Genomic DNA, 23,657 nt, shown 5'->3' on the forward strand with positions numbered 1-23,657 from the left:
TTTATTTGGGCTGCAATCTGAGGTGTAGTTAATTGCCAATTTCTGAGTCTGGTAACTCTAATGAATGTATCCTCTGCAGCAGAGGTAACTCTGGGTCTTCCTTTCCTGTGGCAGTCCTCATGAAAGCCAGTTCCATCATAGCGCTTGATGGTTTTTGTGACTGCACTTGTAGAAACTTTTAAAGTTCTTGACATTTTCTGCAATGACAGACCTTCATATCTTAAAATAATGGTGGACTGTCATTCCTCTTTGCTTATTTGATCTGTTCTTGCCATAATATGGACTTGGTCTTTTACCAAATAGGGCTATCTTCTGTATACCAACCCTACCTTGTCACAACACAACTAATTGGCTCAAATGCATTAAGAAGGAAAGAAATTACACAAATTAAGTTTTAACAAGGCACACCTGTTAATTGAAATGCATTCCAGGTGACTACCTCATGAATATGGTTGAGAGAATGCCAAGAGTGTGCAAAGTTGTCATCTAAGCAAAGGGTGGCTACTTTAAAGCGTCTCAAGTATAAAATACATTTTCTTTGTTTAACACTTTTTTGGTTACTGCATAATTCCATATTTGTTATTTCATAGTTTTTGTCTTCACTACTATTCTACAATGTAGAAAATAGTAAAAATAAAGAAAAACCCATGGAATGAGTAGGCGTGTCCAAACTTTTGACTGGTACTGTATTTATACACATATACACACACACACACACACACACACACACACACACACACACACACACACACACACACACACACACACACACACACACACACACACACACACATACATACATACATACATACATACATACATACATACATACATACATATATATATATATATATATATATATATATATATACATATAAAAGCTTAGTTGGGGGAAGTAGATAATGGGCTTCGTTGCCAAAATCCCGAACTATCCCTTTAATGTCAACAACATGTCAATTCAAACTTTCCAGCCCAGAAACATGAAATACTGTGGTAACATATTTCACATGAAAGACAAATCTGTCTCTGTCCTTAGAGCATCACATGATTCTCTTCTCTACTGGTTGCCATTACACAACCTCGGTCGGATGTTTTACAGAACGAGTCATTGAGGAGGCCAGTGTTGTGCTAAATGCTACCAACAGGAAGTTGCTATGTCAGGAATAGCTCCTAAATGTCAAGTTCCAAATATTCTAAAGAAGTTACGTAAACCACAGGGTAGATATTTCCTTGTTGAGCCCAACCGTAAATCAGTGTTTTAAAATAGGCCCAGCCTCCTTGTCTCTCTGTCCCTTAGTGTAAGGGCGGAAGTCAGAGATGGGAGTGTTGGCGGGATGATATATCCCCAGTGAGGTACGTGTGATACAAGTAAGGTGGATTTGTGAGGTAACTTGCCCTCACTTCACTTTGGGACTACCTGAGTGAGTCCTTAACTTCCTGATAAATCAGGAACCATTTGATCTCAGATACAGAGTTTTGATGGACTTGTTTATTTTATACAATGTAGTAGTCCTATATCACTGTATCTAAAACTATTCATGTCTTTCCTAAAGGAGACATCTCCATGGGATTGTCTTTTAGTCAATCATCATTGTAGTGATGCGTTTTTATACGTTAGCGATTCTTCTATTCTTCCCCCATGAATTATGTTTTCTACTACTAATTTCTAAATTCACTTTCTTCCTTATACGGTATACAGTATCTATGTATGGCTTATGTAATATACATTAAAGTCCATTCTGGGTTCAGTTCAGTGCTCAGTAGATTAGGGTCATGTTCATTAGGGCATGCAACGGAAAATGTTTTAAAACATTTTGCAATGGAAACTGAAATGTTGTGTTTCTTATTGGACAAATCCAATAAGAAGACCCACAGTCCCTGGCTGTTTCAGTAAATTTCCTCAAGGTGTCCATGTTTATTTGTCTGCTTGTTGTTGGGAAGCTGTACATTTATTTGACCAACTCATTTGGGGTGGGGGGGTGGGGTTAGGCAGTGACAGAATTAGCCACCTGGAATATTCCGCCCCCGGGTGCTTTGTTGATAAAGGATATTTCAGTATAAACGCAAACCTCAAGGTCTCCATTTTGAGAAGGACAGGGTGTATTCATAGACTTCATATTCCCATGTAACGCGAGAGGAGTGGTGCAGGGGGACAGAATCATCCATGATTACCATAAATTCACAGATAAACTCGGATGCCATGGCTTTGCAGATTTCTAACTTATTATGAAAACAGCTATGTTTTCATATACGGTAAATCTATTTTTACACAGTTTTGTTTATTTGTGTATATGACCAAGATGAAAGCTGGCAGTGGTTAGTATATGTGTGGAGGATGGATGGATGGTGTGTGCATCACAGATGAAAGCTCATATTGGTTAGTGTGGTTGAGGATAGATACAGTAAGGAGAATGTGTAACTACTAACCAGGGGGAGAAGGATTGATGTAGATTACTGTACTATTGGATGCATGTGAAAAATCAACTACATGCTGTAATTATAACGATGTTTACACTAAGGGGCAAGAACTGGATCATGCCGACTAAGGTAGAGTGTGTGTGTGTGTCTGTGACTGTGTGAATCCAGAACCAGCAATCTAGTTGTTTGTGTGCTAGCCAGGCAGGCTGGGACAGGGTGTGTGTGACTGGGTGCTAGAATGGCGGTGTAGGCTCGGCCCTAATTTATGTGCGCTCTGTCAGCTCCAGCCACATGGCAAATGGATGGCAAATGGATCAAGGACAATGCCCAAAGACCAGTCGCACTTCCCCTCTGAGGGGCCAAAATGTATCTTTCTCTCTCTACAGCAGGGCTGCCCAACCCTCTATCTGGATATCTACTGTCCTGTAGGTTTTTAGTCCAACCCTAATTTAGCGGTTCTGATTCAGCTAGTTAAGGTCTTGTTGAGCAGCTAATTAGTAGAATCTGGTGTTAAATTAGGGTTGGACTGAAAACCCACAGGACGGTAGATCTCCAGGAAGAGGGTTGGGCTGCCCTGCTCTGCAGTATGTTATAAATGAAATGGTCTGTTGTTCTCTCTCGCTTATCCTGTATCCTGTCCATTGGAGAACTGTTGTATGTTTTCCAATTTCCTCGTAAGCCTAGTAAAAATCAATTTTTTCATGCTTTGTAATGTACATTAACCTTTGAATCTATATGCCTTGAATTATGCTTTGTTAATGGCAGTATTGCCTTGTAACATAAGATTCATGCCTTGTATGTGAGTCCACTCATTTTGCAAAGTTATTAAATAATACTTGCTTTGATATTCGCTTCTCATGACCATTCCTTGAACTTAGTCAGCTAAAGACATAATACTTGATTGCACATGGTTTAATTATGGAATCTCGTAAACTCAAATCACATATATCAAATCAAATTTTATTAGTCACATGCGCCAAATACAACAGGTGTAGACCTTACAGTGAAATGCTTACTTATGAGACCCTAGCGGACAGTGCAGTTAAAAAAAATATGGATAAGAATAAGAGATAAAAGTAACAAGTAATTAAGGAGCAGTAAAAAATAACAATATATACAAGGGTGTGCCCGTACAGAGTCAATGTGCGTGGGCACCAGGTAGTTGAGGTAGTATGTACATGTAGGTAGGGTTAATTAAAGTGACTATGCATAGATGACAACAAAGAGTGGCAGTGGTGTGGAGAGAGGAGGGGGGGCAATGTGAAAAGTCTGGGTAGCCATTTGACTAGATGTTCAGGAGTCTTATGGCTTGGGGGTAGAAGCTGTTTAGAAGCCTCCTGGACCTAGACTTGGCGCTCCGGTACCACTTGCCGTGTGGTAGCAGAGAGAACAATGACTAGGGTGGCTGGAGTCTGACAATTTTTATGGCCTTCCTCTGACACCGCCTGGTATAGAGGTCTTGGATGCCAGGAGGCTTGGCTCCAGTGATGTACTGGGCGTTCGCACTACCCTCTGTAGTGCCTTGCGGTCGGAGGCTGAGCAGTTGCCATACCAGGCAGTGATGCAACCAGTCAGGATGCTCTCGATTGTGCAGCTGTAGAACCTTTTGAGGATCTGAGGACCGATGCCAAATCTTTTCAGTCTCCTGAGGGGGAACAGGTTTTGTCGTGCCCACTTCACGACTGTCATGGTGTGCTTGGACGATGTTAGTTTGTTGGTGAGGTGGACACCAAGGAACTTGAAGCTCTAAACCAGATCCACTGCAGCCCCGTCGATGAGAATGGGGGCGTGCTCGGTCCTCTTTTTCCTGTAGTCCACAATCATCTCCTTTGTCTTGATCACATTGAGGGAGAGGTTGTTGTCCTGGCACCACACGGCCAGGTCTCTGACCTCCTCCCTTTAGGCTGTCTCGTTGTTGTCGGTGATCAGGCCTACCACCGATGTGTCATTGGCAAATTTAATGATGGTGTTGGAGTCGTGCCTGGCCGTGCAGTCATGAGTGAACAGGGAGTACAGGAGGGGGCTGAGCATGCACCCTGAGGGGCCCCTGTGTTGAGGATCAGCGTGGCGGATGTGTTGTTACCTACCCTTACCACCTGGGGGCGGCCGTCAGGCAGTCCAGGATCCAGGTGCAGAGAGAGCTGTTTAGTCCCAGGGTCCTTAGATTATTGATGAGCTTTGAGGGCACTATGGTGTTGAACGCTGAGCTGTAGTCAAAGAATAGCATTCTCACATAGGTGTTCCTTTTGTCCAGGTGGGAAAGGGCAGTGTGGAGTGCAGTAGAGACTGCATCATCTGTGGATCTGTTGGGGCGGTATGCAAATTGGAGTGGGTCTAGGGTTTCTGGGATGATGGTGCTGATGTGAGCCATGACCAGCCTTTCAAAGCACTTCATGGCTACAGACGTGAGTGCTACAGGTCAGTAGTCCTTTAGGCAAGTTACTTTAGTGTTCTTGGGCACAGGCACTATGGTGGTCTACTTAAAACATGTAGGTATTACAGACTCAGATGGGGAGCGGTTGAAAATGTCAGTGAAGACACTTGCTAGTTGGTCAGCGCATGCTCGCAGTACATGTCCTGGTAATCCGTCTGGCCATGCGGCCTTGTGAATGTTGACCTGTCTAAAGGTCTTACTCACATTGGCTGCAGAGAGCGTGATCACACAGCCTTCCGGTACAGCTGGTGCTCTCCTGCATTTTTCAGTGTTATTTGCCTCGAAGGAAGCATAGGAGTAGTTTAGCTTGTCTGGTAGGCTCGTGTCACTGGGCAGCTCTCAGCTGTGCTTCACTTTGTAGTCTGTAAGGGTTTGTAGGCCCTGCCACATCCAACGAACGTCAGAGCCGGTGTAGTATGACTCGATCTTAGTCCTGTATTGAAGCTTTGCCTGTTTGATGGTTTGTCGGAGGGCGTAGCAGGATTTCTTATAAGCTTCCGGGTTCGAGTCCCGCTCCTTGAAAGCGGTAGCTCTAGCCTTTAGCTCCGTGTGGATGCTGCCTGTAATCCATGGCTTCTGGTTGAGGTATGTATGTACGGTCACTGTGGTGACGGCGTCATCGATGCACTTATGAAGCTAATGACATATGTGGTGTACTCCTCAATGCCATTGGAGGAATCCCGGAACATATTCCAGTCTGTGCTAGCAAAACAGTCCTGTAGCTTAGCATCTGCTTCATCTGACCACTTTTTTATTGATCTAGTCACTGGTGCTTCCTGCTTTCATTTTTGCTTGTAAGCAGGAATCAGGAGGATAGAATTATGGTCAGATTTGCCAAATGGAGGACGAGGGAGAGCTTTGTATGCATCTCTGTGTGTGGAGTATAGGTGGTCCAGAGTTCTTTTCCCTCTGGTTGCACATTTAACATGTTGATAGAAATTAGGTAAAACTGATTTAAGTTTCCCTGCATTAAAGTCCCCGGCTACTAGGAGCGCCGCCTCGGGGTGAGTGTTCTTTTATGGCGGAATACAGCTCATTCAATGCTATCTTAGTTCCAGCCTCTGACTGTGGAGGTATGTAAGCGGCTACAAAGAATATAGACGAAAACTCTCTCAGTAGGTAATGTGGTCTTCAGCTTATCATGAGAAACTCTACCTCAGGCGAACAAAAGCTTGAGACTTCCTTAGATACTTCCTTAGATCGTATAACCAGACAGCTGTATGTTGATAGTGTTGTCATTCAGCCACGACTCCGTGAAGCATAAGATGTTACAGTTTTTATTGTCCCGTTGGTAGTTTTCCAATAACTCGTCCATTTTATTGTCCAAAGATTGCATGTTTGCGAGCAGAATTGGGGGGAGTGGGGGTTTATTCGATCGCCTCCCACTCCTCAGAAGGCAGCCCGCCCTTCCGTCCTCTCTTTCTCCGCCTCCTCTTCACACAGATCACTGGGGTCGGTGCCTGTTCCCGAGGGAGCCGAATAACCTCCGCCTCGGGCTCATCAGAGTCGTGAAAGAAGAAAAAGGATTCTGCTAGTCCGTGGTGAGTAATCGCAGTCCTGATGTCTAGAAGTTATGTTTTGGTCATAGAGGCAACATTATGTACATAAATTGTAAAAAAATAAGTTACAAACAACGCAGATAAACGAACAAAAACACAATCGGTTGGGGGCACGTAAAACGGCTCCATTTTACATATATCCTCGTTATTGTTATTGTTTTGTGTTTTTTTATGTTTTAGCTTTCGTTTATTTAGTAAATATTTTCTTAACTCTTTCTTGAACTGCACTGTTGGTTAATGGCTTGTAAGTAAGCATTTCACAGTAAGGTCTACACTTGTATTCGGCATATGTGACGATTTGACAGGAAAGGAAGACCCAGAGTTAACCTGGCTGCAGAGTTACCAGCCTCAGAAATTGCAGCCCAAATAAATGCTTCACAGAGTTCAAGTAACAGACACATCTCAACATCAACTGTTCAGAGGAGACTGCGTGAATCAGGCCTTCATGGTCGAATTGCTGCAAAGAAAACACAACTAGACATGCTTGGGCCAAGAAACAGGAACAATGGACATTAGACCAGCAGATATCTGTCCATTGGTTTGAAGAGTCCAAATTTGAGATTTTTGGTTGCAACCTCCGTGTCCTTGTGAGACGCAGAGTAGGTGAACGGATGATCTCCGCATGTGTGGTTCCCACCGTGAAGCATGGAGGAGGAGGTGTGATGGTGTGGAGGAGCTTTGCTCGTGACACTGTGATTATTGACACTTAACCAGCATGGCTACCTCAGCATTCTGCAGCGATACACCATCCCATCTGGTTTGCACTTAGTAGGACTATAATTTGGTTTTGAAAAGGACAACAACCCAAAACACACATCCAGGCTGTGTAAGGGCTATTTTATCAAGAAGGAGAGTGATTGAGTTCTGACTCAAATGACCTGTCCTCCACAATCACCCGACCTTAACCCAATTGAGATGGTTTGGGATGAGTTGGACCGCAGAGTGAAGGAAAAGCAGCCAACAAGTGCTCAGCATATGTGGGAACTCCTTCAAGACTGTTGTAAAAGCAGTCCAGGTGAAGCTGGTTGAGAGAATGCCAAGAGTGTGGTCACTACATGTTTCCATATGTGTTATTTCATAGTTTTGATGTCTTCACTATTATTCTACAACGTAGAAAATAGTTACAAAAATAAGAAAAACCCTTGAATGAGTAGGTGTATCCAAACTTTTGACTGGTACTGTAGATAAACAGTGCCGTTGGAAAGTATTCAGACTCCTTGACTTTTTCCACTTTGTTAGGTTACAGCCTTATTCTAATATTGATTCAATAATTTTTTTCCCTCATCAATCTAGACACAACACACATAAGTATTCAGACACTTTACCACTTTGTTGAAGCACTTTTGGCAGAGATTACAGCCTCGAGTCTTCTTTGGTATGACGCTACAAGCTTGGCACACCTGTATTTGGGGAGTTTCTCTCCTTCTTCTCTGCAGATCCTCTCAAGCTCGGTCAGGTTGGATGGAGAGCGTTGCCACACAGCTATTGTCAGGTCTCTCCAGTTGTTCGATCGGGTTCAAGTCCAGGCTCTGGCTGGGCCTATCAAGGACATTCAGAGAAGCCACACCTTCTTTGTCTTGGCTGTGTGCTTGGGGCTGTTGTCCTGTTGAAAGGTGAACCTTGGCCCCAGTCTGAGGTCCTGAGCGCTCTGGAGAAGGTTTTCATCCAGGATCTCTCTGTACTTTGCTGCGTTCATCTTTGCCTCAATCCTGACTAGTCTCCCAGTCCCTGCCGCTGAACAACATCCCCACAGCATGATGCTACCACCACCATGCTTCACCGTAGGGATGGTGCCAGGTTTCCTCCAGATGTGACGCTTGGCATTCAGGCCAAAGAGTTCAATCTTGATTTCATCAGACCAGAGAATCTTGTTTCTCATAGCCTGAGAGTCTTTGGGTGCCTTTTGGCAAACTCCAAGCGGGCTGTCATGTGCCTTTTACTGAGGAGTGGCTTTCATCTGGCCACACTACCATAAAGGCCTGATTGGTGGAGTGCTGCAGAGATGGTTGTCCTTCTGGAAGGTTCTCCCATCTCCACAGAGGAACTCTGGAGCTCTGTCAGAGTGCCCCTCGGGTTCTTGGTCACCTCCCTGACCAAGGCCCTTCTCCCCCGATTGCTCAGTTTGGCCAGGCGGCCAGCTCTAGGAAGTGTCTTGGTGGTTCCAAACATCTTCCATTTAAGAATGACAGAGGCCACTGTATTCTTGGGGACCTTCAATGCTGCAGACATTTTTTGGTACCCTTCCCCAGATCTGTGTGTCGACACAATCCTGTCTCCTTCGACCTCATGGCTTGGTTTTTGCTCTGTCATGCACTGTCAACTGTGGGACCTTATAGAGACAGGTGTGCGCCTTTCCAAATCATGTCCAATCACTTGAATTTACCACAGGTGGACTTCAATCAAGTTGTAGAAACATCAAGGATGAACAATGGAAACAGGATGCACCCAAGTTAAATTTCGAGTTGCATTGAAAAGGGTCTGAATACTTATATAAATAAAGTATTTCATTTTCTATTTTATTCTAAAAAACAGTTTTTGCTTTGTCATTATGGGGTAGTGTGCGTAGATTGCTGAGAATTGTTTTTATTTAATCCATTTTAGAGTAAGGCTGTAACATAACAAAATGTGGAAACTTTCAAAGGGTCTGAATTCTTTCTGAGGCACTGTATAGACATACACGCAACATGCAACAATTTCAAAGATTTTACTGAGTTACAGTTCAAGTAAGAAAATCAGACAATTGAAATATCTGCATTAGGCCTTAGTCTATGTATTTCACATGACTTGGAGTAGATATGCATCTGTTGGTCACAGATACCTTTAAAAAGTATGGGCGTGGATCAGAAACCCAGTCAGTATCTGGTGTGACCACCATTTGCCTCATGCAGCACAACACATCTTCGTATAGAGGTGATCAGGCTGTTGATTGTGGCCTGTGGAATGTTGTTCCACTCCTATTCAATGGCTGTGCGAAGTTGCTGGATATTGACGGAAACTAGAATACACAGTCATACACATCAATCCAGAGCATCCCAAACCTGCTCAATGGGTGACATGTCTGGTGAGTATGTAGGCCAGAACTGGGACATTTTCAGCTTCCAGGAATTGTATACAGATGCTTTCAACATGGGGGCCATGCATTATCATACTGAAACATGAGGGGATGGAGGCGGATGAATGGCACGACAATGGGCCTTAGGATCTCATCACATATCACTGTGCATTCGAATGGCTATTGATAAAATGCAATTGTGTTCATTGTCCGTAGCTTATTTCTGCCCATACCATAACCCCACTCTGTTCACAATATTGGCATTAGCAAACAGCCCGCCCACACAACGCCGTCTGCCTTCTGCCCAGTACAGTTCAAACCAGGATTAATCTGTAAAGAGTACACTTCTCCAGCGTGCCAGTGGCCATCGAAGGTGAGCATTTGCCGACTTTAGTTGGTTACGACGCCGGACTGCTGTCAGGTCAATTCTCTGGTAACAGCACTGGTGGCCCTCCTGCAGTCAGCATGAACATTGCACGCTCCCTCAAGACATCTGTGGCAATGTGCTGTGTGACAAAACTGCACATTTTAGAGTGGTCTTTTGTTCCCAGCACAAGGTGCACCTGTGTAATGATCATGCCATTTAATCTGCTTATTGATATGCCACACCCGTCAGGTGAACAAATGTTCACAAAATGAGAGCAATAATATTTTTGTGCGTATGGAATATTTCTTGGATCTTTTATTTCAGCTCATGAAACATGTTTATTAACTTGTGTTTATGTATGCATATATTACACTGAACAAAAATATAAATTATTACCCCACTACAGCAGTTACTCCCTGCCTGGCTGGTAAACTAACAGAGGAAGAACAGGCCCCTATTAAAGAGGTTTATCAGAGAAAAAGCTGCGTCCTGTGCTTGGTCCTCCTATGTTGAATATAATAAATGGCTCCCTATCCACTGGATGTGTACCAAACTCACCAAAAGCGGCAATAATAAAGCCTCACTTGGAAAACCCAAACCTTGACCCAGAAAATTTAAAAAACTAGCAGCCTATATCAAATCTCCCATTCCTCTCAAAAATGTTTGAAAAAACTGTTGCGCAGCGACTCACTGCCTTCCTGAAGACAAACAATGTATATGAAACGCTTCAGTCTGGTTTTAGTCCCCATCATAGCACTGAGACTGCACTTGCGAAGGTGGCAAATGACCTTTTAATAGCGTCAGACCAAGGCTCTGCATCTATCCTCGTGCTCCTAGACCTTAAAGCTGCTTTTGATATCATCGATCACCACATTCTTTTGGAGAGATTGGAAACACAAATTGGTCTACACGGACAAGTTCTGGCCTGGTTTAGATCTTATCTGTCGGAAAGATAGTTTGTTTCTGTGGATGGTTTGTCTTCTGACAAATCAACTGTAAATTTCAGTGTTCCTCAAGGTTCCGTTTTAGGACCACCATTGTTTTCACTATATATTTTACCTCTTGGTGATGTCATTCGGAAACATAAAATGTTTACTTTCACTGCTATGAGGACGATACATGGCTGTACATTTCAATGAAACATGGTGAAGCCCCAAAATTGCCCTCCCCAGACATTAGGAAGTGGATGGCTGCAAATGTTTTACTTTTAAACTCGGACAAAACAGAGATGCTAGTTCTAGGTCCCAAGAAACAAAGAGATCTTCTGTTGGATCTGACAATTAATCTTGATGGTTGTACAGTCATCTTAAATAAAACTGTGAAGGACCTCGGCGTTACTCTAGACCCTGATCTCTCTTTTGACGAACATATCAAGAACATTTCAAGGACTCTTGAAACTTTGTCCAAAAATGATGCAGAAAAATGTATCTATGCTTTTGTCACTTCTAGATTAGACTACTGCAATGCTCTACTTTCCGGCTAACCAGATAAAGCACTAACTTTTGTTAGTGCTCAACACGGCTTCTAGAATATTGACTAGAACCAAAACATGTGATCATATTACTCCAGTGCTATCCTCTCTACACTGGCTTCCTGTTTATGGAATGGTCTGCCTAACCATATGAGAGACGCAGACTCGGTCTCAACCTTTAAGTCTTTATTGAAGACTCATCTCTTCAGTAGATCCTATGATTGTGTGTATTCTGGCCCAGGGTTGTGAAGGTGAACGGAAAGGCACTGGAGCGACGAACCACCCTTGCTGTCTCTGCCTGGCCGGTTCGCCTCTCTCCACTGGGATTCTCTGCCTCTAACCCTATTACGGGTGCTGAGTCACTTGGTTACTGGTGCTCTTTCATGCCGTCCCTAGGAGGGGTGCATCACTGACGTGATCTTCCTGTCCGGGTTGGCCCCCCCCTCGGGTTCGTGCCGTATGGGAGGTCTTCTTGGGCTATACTCGGCCTTGTCTCAGGGTAGTAGGTTGGTGGTTGAAGATATCCCCCTAGGGGTGTGGGGGCTATGCCTTGGCAAAGTGGGTGTGGCTATATCCTGCCCGTTTGGCCCCGTCTGGTGGTATCATCGGAACAGGGCCACAGTGTCTCCCGACCCCTCCTGTCTCAAACCTCCAGTATCTATGCTGCAATAATTTGTGTCGGGGGACTGTCAGTCTGTTATATCTGGAGTATTTCTCATGTCTTATCTGGTGTCCTGTGTGAATTTAAGTGTGTGTATTTTCTCACTGAGCCCTAGGACCATGCCTCAGGACTACCTGGCCTGATGATTCCTTATTGTCCCCAGTCCACCTGGTCATGCTGCTGCTCCAGTTTCAACTGTTCTGCCTGTGGCTATTGACCCTGACCGGTTCACTGGACGTGCTACCTTGTCCCGGACCTGCGGTTTTGGACTCTCTCTACCGCACCTGCTGTCTAACTCTGAATGATCGGCTATGAAAAGCCAACTGACATTTACTCCTGAGGTGCTGACCTGTTGCACCCTCTACCACTGATTATCTGACCCTGCTGGTCATCTTGGCCATGTTCTGTTATAATCTCCACCTAGCACAGCCAGAAGAGGACTGGACACCCCTTAGAGCCTGGTTCCTCTCTAGGTTCTGGCCTGTCTAGGGAGTTTTTCCTAGCCACCGTGCTTCTCCATTGCTTGCTGTTTGGGGTGTTAGGCTGGGTTTCTGTACAGTACTTTGTGACAGCGGCTGATGTAAAAAGGGCTTTATAAATACATTTGATTGATTGAGACCCTACTCGATGGATGACACAAAAGAGAGAAAGAGAAATGAGGTAGAGGCAGGAATGCTGGTGTGTGAAGACAAAGAAGTGACTGTTTGAGAATAGTGGGTGCATGCGTGTGTACGTGTTTGCACATGCATGTATGCATGCATTTGCACCGAACACCTGACCTAACGATTTGCGAGGAAGGGGAGGACAGTGTGTGTAAGAGTGAGAAAAAAGAGACACACACACACACTAAGAGTCTAGCTAGTTGCTGTGGCGGAGCTCTCACTATCTCCCCACTTCTGAAATGATGCAGCCCGGCCCTGCTCTGCCCTCAGCCACAATCCGCAAAGGCAAATAAAATAGTATTTGTCACATTTCGTAAACAAAATGTGTAGAGTAACAGTGAAATTCTTACTTACGGGTCCTTTTCCAACAATGCAGAGTTTAAGATTTTTTAAAAAATGAAATGGTGACAAGATCAATAAATACTTGGGTGGCTGGAGTCAATTGTTTTGGGGCCTTACTCTTACACCGCCTGGTATAGAGGTCCTGGATGGCAGGGAGCTCGGCTAGGTGACCTGGGCCCTACTCACGCACCCTTTTGATGATCTGTGGGCCCATGCCAAATATTTTCAGCCTCCTGTTGCAGAGCATACATAGATGCTCTACACAGGCAGGGGATTAATACATGCTCTCTAATAATAAACTGTCTTTCCAAATGACACCACCTCCTTCCCAGAGCTTTCGTAAGAGTTTTGTAACACACGCTGTATGGAGGGTCAGACGGGTGCTTTAAACATCTTTAGAAATAGGGTATGCAGTTGAATTTTCCCACACATCCAATAGTACAGTAATCTACGTCTATCCTTCTCCCCTTGGTTAGAGTGGTTCTCCCTACCTCATCGATCATCCACCACTACGAGATTCTGTGACACACACCATCCATCGATCCTCCATGCAAATACTAACCACTGTCAGCTTCCATCTCAGCTTCCATCTCGCTAAGTAAGTGACTGACACACACACGTCAGCTTCATTGCGTGTGATCAAGCTCTGCAATTACTGCTAGTTCTAGTTAAAGGAGCAAACTAAAATCTCAATACCTATTCTGGAAAATAACATTTACAATCCAGCTACAAATGCCACTCTTTCTATTTGAGTTGAGTTTAGTTTTAATAGATGCCATTACACCCCCTGGTGTTAAGCAAGCTAAACTACACACCACTCAAAATGTATTTATAAAGCCCTTTTTACACCACCAGATGTCACAAAGTGCTATACAGGAACCCAGCCTAAAACCCCAAACAGCAAGCAATGCAGATGAAGAAGCACGATGGCAAGGAAAAACTCCCTAGAAAGGCAGGAACCTAGGAAGAAACCTAGAGGAACCAGGATCACTGTGCCCATATACTGTACTTCTAACCCGCTATCAGTCATCCGTGTGTGTTTAACCATGAGCTGCAGTTGAAGATATGGTCGACAGCCTCCTCAGTCTCGATTCAGCTTCAGAAGCTGTTCCAATTGTTTCTCTGCATCACTGTACCTCTACACACACACACAACATTCAAAGGTCTGCCTAACCATATTTTATAAAAATTGATAAATAACCACTAAAGTGCAGAATATGTAATAGAATAGGACAGTTGTTCCATGAACACAGTGAATAGAATAGGGTGTGTGCGTGATGACACCACTGGTTAACATACACCATAACAGCAGGACGAAAACAGAAAAATAAAGACAATGAGGCTGAAATGATTCAAATAAATGTATGACTTACAAAGGACTCTTTGGCAGTGCAGAATAGTTTCACACACAATATTTGGTAGATTTAGCATAAACAGATTACAGTGCTAGAGTTAAACAGTTTGGTGCTTATACCGATTTTGGGGGGTATATCATAAAACGTACACTTTCTCCTGAAATAGGGGCTTGAGAAATGGACTCCTTTACTAAAACCACACGCCAAATAAAAGTGGGCCTCACACAGGAATACTTAATTGTTACTTTCTATCAAAAATTATTAAACATGCATTGGCCCAAATGAGTGAATACTGTGTACTTGGGGTCATTAAACAAAAAAAAAAATACACTTCTGCGAGTCGTTTAAAAAGGTAATATTCTCGTGGTTTCTTTTTCCCAATATGAAGTCCTGTTTGCTTTGACCAATCTCTACGAGGATGGAAACAAGGCAACCACAGAAAAGCAGAACCTTCCCTTCTGAATACGAATGTAAATAAGGTTTCAAAAAAGTTCTAAAAACCTGTTTTCACTTTGTCATTATGCGGTATTGTGTGTAGATTGAGGGAAAAAAACAATCTAATCAATTTTAGAATAAGGCTGTAACGTAACAAAATGTGGAAAAAGTCAAGGGGTCTGAATACCCTCCGAAATGCAGTGTAAATTCAGTGATTCTGTCCCTTCATAGGACAAAGATGGTGCTTGGTCTAGAGAATAGATGGTAGATGGAAACCGCAAGAAAAATCTATTTGGTTCATTCTAGAAACAAGAGGCTTATTTCCCAGATGTTTTAAAACTAGCTTACTAAATAACTACAATTACTCAAACCTTGACAAACACATAGAAAAGTAGGTGTCAATTCTCAGTGGGAAAATGAAAAATAGAAACATGCATTAATACACTGAAGAACAAGTTACCTTCTATGGAATTTGGTGGTACTGCTCTCTTCCCCACCCTCTCTTTAGATCTTCACTATGGGCAAAAGCACATTGCGATGGACACAATAGCTAAGGCCAATAGCACAGATCCATAGCCCAGTGTAGATCAAGCACTGGGTCATGTTCATTAGGGCATGCCAAGGAAAATGTTTGGAAATGGAACATTTATTTTTGGAGAAATCCAGGTAGTCCCTCCCTGTCTGTTTTCTCCCATTTGGTGCCTAATGAACATTATACTATTATGAGGAAGGTTACTAAGCACCAAGTCAGAGTGGAAGGGAGGCACCATTCTTTTAGGGAGGAACTGAAACGTCAGGGTGAATCTGCTGCATGGCTTCTGGGTCTCCTTTGGTGTGGAGGGCCTGGTCCGTTCTGGCGGTATTGGCACGGTAAGAGAGATGTGGTTGGGAAATGAGAGAAGGAGGACAAGGACAGCACAGGCCACAAACCCCAGACAGTAGTGGCTGTAGATTAGCATAGCCGAGCCAGCGCTGAAGGTACCGAGTCTGCAGCTTGCCCTTACTAGAGAAACAGCAACCATTATCACTTTTCCAGGATCAAGACTCAAATCAGATAAATGATAGGACAGGGGTCATAGAAAATTGTTCAGTTGGTTACCTTCACCAAAGCAGAGAAAGGAGCCCTCCTCCTAGAGAATCTTGACAATGTATGACACCATTCTTCCTCTAAGCCGTGAACTAGACTCAGGGAGAGGCCATGGCTGGCTAGGCTAATGGATGCTAGCTGTAAGGCTAACTGATGCTAGCTGTAAGGCTGGTAAGCTTTTAAGGCTTCAAGCTTTTGAGGTTGGTTCCCATGATGAGCCTAAACGCCGAGCTGTGGTCAAGGTGGGCGGCTGTTAATTGGTCCATTATCAGTCATAATACGCTCTTAGATTAATGATGGTGTCCACCATTTTATTAGTCTTAACATTGTCCTCCATAACAACAATTCTCCTGCTGTCCTTGGGGGGAGAACATGGCCCAAAATAATAGTCCTTCGGCTCAGTCAGTGTTCGTAGTGGGGTTCCAGTTTCTTTAAAAGCCCAGAGGTGGGGAGGAAACTGTGCTCAGGGCTGCCAGGGCTTCCTGTCTTTGCCCCTCTGTTCGGATATGTGTTTGTAGCGACACTTGTCCCCAAAATGGCAGCCAGTGGTCCTCCAGAAATAACACTCATCTCCGTTCACTGGGCCACGACGTCTGGGACTGGAAAAGGGGCAAAAAGGTTGGAATGTTATGTAGAGGTGATTTTGGGATGAAATTATACACATTTTTTCAAGTAGGCTCATCCTCAACTGATTTCCTTTTGGTTTATAGAGTTTTTTTTAAAGGATAACTATTCCACCTTTTCAAAGTTTTAGCTTATTCTTGATTTACCTAGGGTGTTGAAATAGGCAAAAACTTGGATTATGAATTATCCCTTAAAGTTGCAGTTAAACAGCCACATCTGTTTGCAGTATTACAACAAAGAAAGGGAAAGGGGGATACCTAGTCAGTTGAACAACTGAATGCATTCAACTGAAAATCTGTCTTCCGCATTTTATTTTTATTACGTTGCTGGATGCTCATCTCCTTTTCAAAAACAAAACAATAAATGCGCCTAGGGGCAACCAGTGGCACCGTTTTACCTTTTGCATATCTCAGCCTTATAAGGGTGTTGTTCCTTACCAAGTAGCAGCAGCTGCCTGTTGCGATGCGGGGGGGCTACTCTTGAGGGGGATTGGCAGAACCCTCTGGGTGTTACGGTCTGGGTAGCGAACCACCAACCTTGTGTTCTCTATACTGTAGCCCTGTGAGGGAATACACATACACCCACAAAATACAAATACATTATTAACCTGTTTGGGATAGGAGGCAGTATTTTCACATCCGGATGAAAAGCGTGCCCAAAGTAAACTGCCTGCTACTCAGGGCCAGAAGCTTTTCCAGATTTGGATAGAACACACTCTAAAGTTTCTAAAACTGTTAAAATAATGTCTGTGAGTATAACAGAACTTATTTGGCAGGCGAAACCCCGAGGACAAACCATCCAGGATTTTTTTTTTTTTAAATTTTAAATTATTATTATTATTATTTTTTGAGTTCACTGTTTTCAATTGGTTCTCTATGGGAGCCTAGATTTCTGTGGCATTTGGTTGCAGTTCCTGGTTGATGTTTTTCTTTAGAGAAATGAAGTACGGCTATTCAGAACGAGGGTCCAGCCTAGTGCACTCTAATGTTTTGGTGCGCACGACCTGGAACGCGCTTCTTTGTTTTCGTCCGGTATTGAACGCAGTTTATCCAGTCTTAAATTTGATCGATTATTTACGTTTTAAAATATCTAAAGTTGGATTAAGAAAGTTGATTGAAATGGTTTTGACAAAGTTCACAGGTAACTTATTAGATATTTTGTAGTCATGTTGGGCGAGCTGGAACCGGTGATATAACGACGGAATTAATCGAACAAAAGGACCATTTGTGATGTTTATGGGACATATTGGAGTGCCAACAGAAGAAGCTCTTCAAAGGTAAGGCATGAATTATATCGTTATTTCTGAGTTTTGTATCGCGCCTGGCGGGTTGAAATATGGTTGTCATATGTTTGATGGGGTGCTGTCCTTTTTGAAATCTAACACGGTGGCTAGATTAACAAGAAGTTAAGCTTTAATTTGGTGTATTGCACTTGTGTATGTATGAATAAATATTTCTAATAATATTTGGGGAATTTTGCGCTCTGCAATTTCACCGGATGTTGTCGAAACGTTCCGCTAGCCGTAACAGGTTTTAAGATCAATAGAAAATACTTCATTGTGCATTTTTGTAAGAATCCGAAATATAAAATAAAATGTCAAGAAAGTTAAAACAAGAACTACAATATACAAAACAGAAAAGAGGCCACAGTATCTTGTCACAGAAGGCCACTCACGTTGAGTTTCTCCATGGCCCGCGATGCCATGTTGGCGTTCTTGAAGTTGACAAATGCACAGAACCGCTCGTGGATAACTCGTATGCTGTCTATCTCCCCATAGGATTGAAAGAGGTCCAACAGGTGTTTCTCAGCAATCTCAGTGGTCACGTTCCCCACCCAGAGAGACGCACACAAGGACCTGAAGGAAAGAAAGTGAGAGCGAATAGGGAAAAGACATCACTTACGTCATGTTACACACACAGAAATCCAAAAGGTATGCATACACACACACACCAATCCATCCATCCATATACAATGGCAAGAACCTTCTTTGGAATTACCTGGATTTCTGCATAAATTGGTCAAATTTTATCTGATCTTCATCTAAGTCACAACAATAGACAGTGTGCTTAAACTAATAACACAAATTGTATTTTTGTCTATATTGAATACATTATTTCAACATTCACAGTGTAGGTTGGAAAAAGTATCAACCCCTAGGCTAATGACTACTCCAAAAGCTAATTGGAGTCCAAACAATGAGACGAGATTGGAGATGGTTAGAGCTGCCTTGCCCCATAAAAATCACAAAATTTGAGTTTGCTATTCACAGGAAGCATTGCCTGATGTGAACCATGCCTCAGATCTTAGAATTGTTGACTTGCATGAAGCTGGAAAGTGTTACAAAAGTATCTCTAAAAGCCTTGATGTTCATCAGTCCACGGTATGACAAATTGTCTATAAAAATTGAGAAAGTTCAGCACTGTTGCTACTCTCCCTAGGAGTGGCCGTTCTGCAATGACTCCATTGAGCATTCTGCGCACTGCGCAGAATGCTCAATGAAGTTAAGAAGAAACCTAGTCAGAAATCTCTGGAACGTGCTAACATCTCTGTTGACTTGTCTACAATACCCAAAACACTTAATGGTGTTCATGGGAGGACACCACGGAAGAAGCACCTGCTGTCCAAATAAAAGAAACATTGCTGCACGTCTGAAGTTTGCAAAAGTGCACCTGATTGTTCCACAGTGCTACGGGCAAAATATTCTGTGGACAGATGAAACTACAGTGGAGTTGTTTGTAAGGAAAACAACACTATGTGGAGAAAAAAAGGCACAGAACACCAACATAAAAACTTCATCCCAACTGTAAAGTATGGTGGAGGGAGCATCATGGTTTGGGGCTGCTTTGCTGCCTCAGGGCCTGGACCGCTTGCTATCATTGACGGAAAAATCAATTCCCAAGTTTATCAAGACATTTTGCAGGAGAATGTTAGTGTATCTGTTCGCCAATTGAAGCTCAACAGAAGTTGGGTGATGCAACAGGACAATGACCCAAAACATAAGTAAATCAACAGAATGGCTTCAACAGAAGGAAATACGCCTTCTGAAGTGGCCCAGTCAGAGTCTTTCCTCAATCCGATTGAGATGCTCTGGTATGACCTTGAGGGCGGTTCACATACTTTCCCCACCCTGAACTGAGAATGTTTACACGGTGTGCTCAATAAATACATGAACATGTATAATTGTTTGTGTTTTATTAGTTTAAGCAGATTGTCTATTGTTGTGACCTAGATGAAGATCAGATCAAATTTTATGACCAATTTATGCAGAAGTCAAGGTATTTCCAAAGGGTTCACATACTTCCTTGCCACTGTACGTACACACACACTTTTGGACACACCAACTCATTCAAGGGTTTTTATTTTGACTATTTTCTACATTGTAGAATAATAGTGAAGACATCAAAAATATGAAATAACACATATGGAATCATGTAGTAACCAAAAAAGTTTAACGAATCAAAATACATTTTATATTATTCAAAGTAGCCACCCTTTTCCTTTATGACAGCTTTGCACACTCCTGGCATTCTCTCAACCAGCTCCATGAGAAATGCTTTTCCAACAGTCTTGAAGGAGCTGCCACATATGCTGAGCACTTATTGGCTGCTTTTCCTTCACTCTGCGGTCCAACTCATCCCAAACCATCTCAATTGGGTTGAGGTCGTGTAATTGTGGAGGCTAGGTCATCTGATGCAGCACTCCATCACTCTCCTTCTTGGTCAAATATCCCTTACAGCCTGGAGGTGTTGGGTCATTGTCCTGTTGAAAAAGAAATGATAGTCCTACTAAACGCAAACCAGACGGGATGGCGTATCGCTGCAGAATACTGTGGTAGCCATGCTTGTTATGTGCCTTGAATTCTAAATAAATCACTGACAGTGTCACCAGCAAAGCCGACACCACCACCTTCATGCTTAACAGTGGGAACCACATATGCGGAGATCATTCGTTCGCCCAATCTTTGCGTCTTGCGATAGAAAAATTACATATTTACCTAATTGTTTGATATTAATAGTTAGCAATTAATTAGTACAATGGACTTATTACCATCATGTTTTGAATGTAGTAAAAACCTTTGGGTTGCTGATTATGATATTAGTATAGTGAAATTCAGCAGTTTTATAAAGGTATCTGGATCTGGTGTTAGAGGAGTTCATTAAATAAGGCCTGAACATTTTTGTTTGTTTTTACCATATAGTTTCAAGAGCCCACCCACACATTATGAATATTTGTTGGTGTTTTTTTTAAATGCTATGTTTGATTTATTGTGAGTGTTCTATTTCATTTGGTTTTAGTAGGGTTTACACGTGTTAGTGCCGAGGTATCTTAAAAGGGGAACAAGTTTTTATTTTCTGAGTTTACCTTGAACACGCAAATTCTTTTGATAAAAACATTTACTGAAGAAACTTAGTGTAAACCTGGGATACGAAATGTATGAAATGTTTTTAGATAATTGGTCTAATAGAGAAAGTGACACTTATTTGAAGAGTTTGAATAACCTCTGACCTCTGTCCTTTCTAGTGTGGTTTAATCGCCCTCGCTGGAATGCCGAGACACATTGTATGATGATTTAAAAAGGTCATTTATAATACTGATAATTACGGAGAAGTTATATAACTAATAGGACCACAAGAAGGATAGACCTGTCTCTAGTCTATTTTTACTCTGAAGTTATGGGTACAAACGTTGTTGAAGTTAAGGGTAGTAATTTGAATTTGTAGTATTGTTTTTACACAGTCACTATGTGAATCGTGTCAAAATGGGGGAATTACCAGTCTATTGAGGGTTTTGGATTGAAGTCTACACACCGAGTGATATATAGAAATGTATTGAGTGACGAATGAAGGTGTTTGTCCTGTTTTGTTTTGACAAATCTCACCAGATTGGGATAATTTCCTGGTCGGGATAATCTGGGAAACTAAGACAGGGTGGGGTTAAGACAACAACCCACGTGCAAAAAACGACAGGATGAAGCCAGAGTGGCTTATGATGCTCCTTGGTCTGCATGGGGGGGGGGGTGAACCAACCATGACTGAGCATTGTTAGTGTCAGCTATATATAGTACTCTTGTGTAAAGGTTAGGTTACTCAGTCCAACACTCAAGGGTGGGGTGGGTTGACCAGCCTCATTATTGCAATAATTCATCAATATTGAATGAAGATGATTGTTTGAAGAAATTAACAAATATCTATCAGTACTAGATTTCCACGACAGTCTCACAGACACAGCGGTTGGAACCAAAAATCGCAAATTTGGATTCAGACCAAAAGGACAGATTTCCACCAGTCTAATGTCCATTGCTTGTGTTTATTGGCCAAAGCAAGTCTCTTCTTATTGGTGTCCTTTAGTAGTAGTTTCTTTGCAGCAATTCATCCATGAAGGCCTGATTAACACCGTCTCCTCTAAACAGTTGATGTTGAGATGTGTCTGTTACTTAAACTCTGTGAAGCATTTATTTGGGTTGCAATCTGAGGTGCAGTTAACTCTAATGAACTTATCCTCTGCAGCAGAGGTAACTCTGGGTCTTCCTTTCCTGTGGCCGTCCTCATGAGAGCCAGTTTCATCATAGCGCTTGGTGGTTTTTGTGACTGCACTTGAAGAAACTTTCAAAGTTTTTACATTTTCCGAATTGACTGAGCTTCATGTCTTAAAGTAATGCTGGACTGTCACTTCTCTTTACTTATTTGAGCAGTTCTTGCCATAATATGGATTAGGTCTTTAACCAAATAGGGCTATCTTCTGTATATTACCCTACCTTGTCACAACACAACTGATTGGCTCAAACGCATTAAGGAGAAAATAAATTCCACAAATTTACTTTTAACAAGGCACACCTGTTAATTGAAATGCATTCCAGGTGACTACCTCATGAAGCTGGTTGAGAGAATACCAAGAGTGTGCAAAGCTGTCAAAGCAAAGGGTGACTACATTGAAGAATCTCAAACATAAAATATATTTAGATTTAACTTTTTTTTTTTTTTTTTAACAACCCTGGAATGAGTAGGTGTCCAAACCTTTGACTGGTACTATATACATTACCGTTCAAAAGTTTGGGGTTACTTAGAAATGTCATTGTTTTTGAAAGGAAAGCAAATTTTTTGTCCATTAAAATAACATCAAATTGATCAGAAATACAGTGTAGACAGAAATGCAGTGTAGACAGAAATACAGACATGACTATTGTAGCTGGAAACGGCAGATTTTTTATGGAATATCTACATTGGCGTAGAGGCCCATTATCAGCAACCATCACTCCTGTGTTCCAATGGCATGTTGTGTTAGCTAATCCAAGTTTATAATTTTAAAAGGCTAATTGATTAGAAAACCCTTTTGCAATTATGTTAGCACAGCTGAAAACTGTTCTGATTAAAGAAGCAATAAAACTGGCCTTCTTTAGACTAGTTGAGTATCTGGAGCATCAGCATTTGTGGGTTCGATTACAGGCTCAAAATGGCCAGAAACAAAGAACATTCTTCTGAAACTCGTCAGTCTATTCTTGTTCTGAGAAATTAAGGCTATTCCATGCAAGAAATTGCCAATAAACTGAAGATCTCATACAACGCTGTGTACTACTCCCTTCACAGAACAGCGCAAACTGGTTCTAACCAGAATAGAAAAAGGAGTGGGAGGCCCTGGTGCACAACTGAGCAAGAGGACAAGTACATTAGTGTCTAGTTTGAGAAACAGATGCCTCACAAGTCCTCAACTGGCAGCTTCATTAAATAGTACCCGCAAAACACCAGTCTCAACGTCAACAGTGAAGAGGCGAGTCCGGGATGCTGGCTTTCTAGGCAGAGTTGCAAAGAAAAAGCCATATCTCAGACTGGCCTATAAAAAAGAAAAAATTAAGATGGGCAAAAGAACACAGACACTGGACAGAGGAAGATTGGAAAAAAAGTGTTATGGACAGACAAATCTAAGTTCGAGGTGTTCGGATCACAAAGAAGAACATTCGTGAGACGCAGAAAAAATGAAAAGATGCTGGAGGAGCGCTTGACGCCTTCCGTCAAGCATGGTGGAGGCAACGTGATGGTCTGGGGATGCTTTGGTGGTGGTAAAGTGGGAGATTTGTACAGGGTAAAAATGATCTTGAAGGAGGAAGGCTATCACTCCATTTTGCAACGCCATACCAAACCCTGTGTACAGCGCTTAAAATTGGAGCCAATTTCCTCCTACAACAGGACAATGAC

At 42.5% G+C, this 23,657-nt stretch overlaps 1 protein-coding gene across 4 annotated transcripts in view; it reads right to left on the bottom strand.

Moving 5' to 3' along the window:
• Window positions 1-14,314: 14,314 nt before the first annotated feature.
• LOC120046700 (hsp70-Hsp90 organizing protein 1-like) overlaps window positions 14,315-23,657 on the bottom strand; it is a 48,720-nt gene continuing 39,377 nt past the window's right edge. For all 4 annotated transcript variants that reach the window (XM_038992124.1, XM_038992126.1, XM_038992123.1 and 1 more), the window contains 3 exons: window positions 18,142-18,322; window positions 16,905-17,026; window positions 14,315-16,442 (listed from right to left, as the gene is read on the bottom strand). In XM_038992124.1, coding sequence (XP_038848052.1) covers window positions 16,307-16,442; window positions 16,905-17,026; window positions 18,142-18,322 — 439 coding nt within the window. In that variant the 3' untranslated portion in view covers window positions 14,315-16,306. The remainder of the gene's footprint in view (window positions 16,443-16,904; window positions 17,027-18,141; window positions 18,323-23,657) is intronic.

The sequence above is a fragment of the Salvelinus namaycush genome, chromosome 4 (genome assembly GCF_016432855.1).
Source record: "Salvelinus namaycush isolate Seneca chromosome 4, SaNama_1.0, whole genome shotgun sequence".
Lineage (NCBI taxonomy): Eukaryota > Metazoa > Chordata > Actinopteri > Salmoniformes > Salmonidae > Salvelinus > Salvelinus namaycush.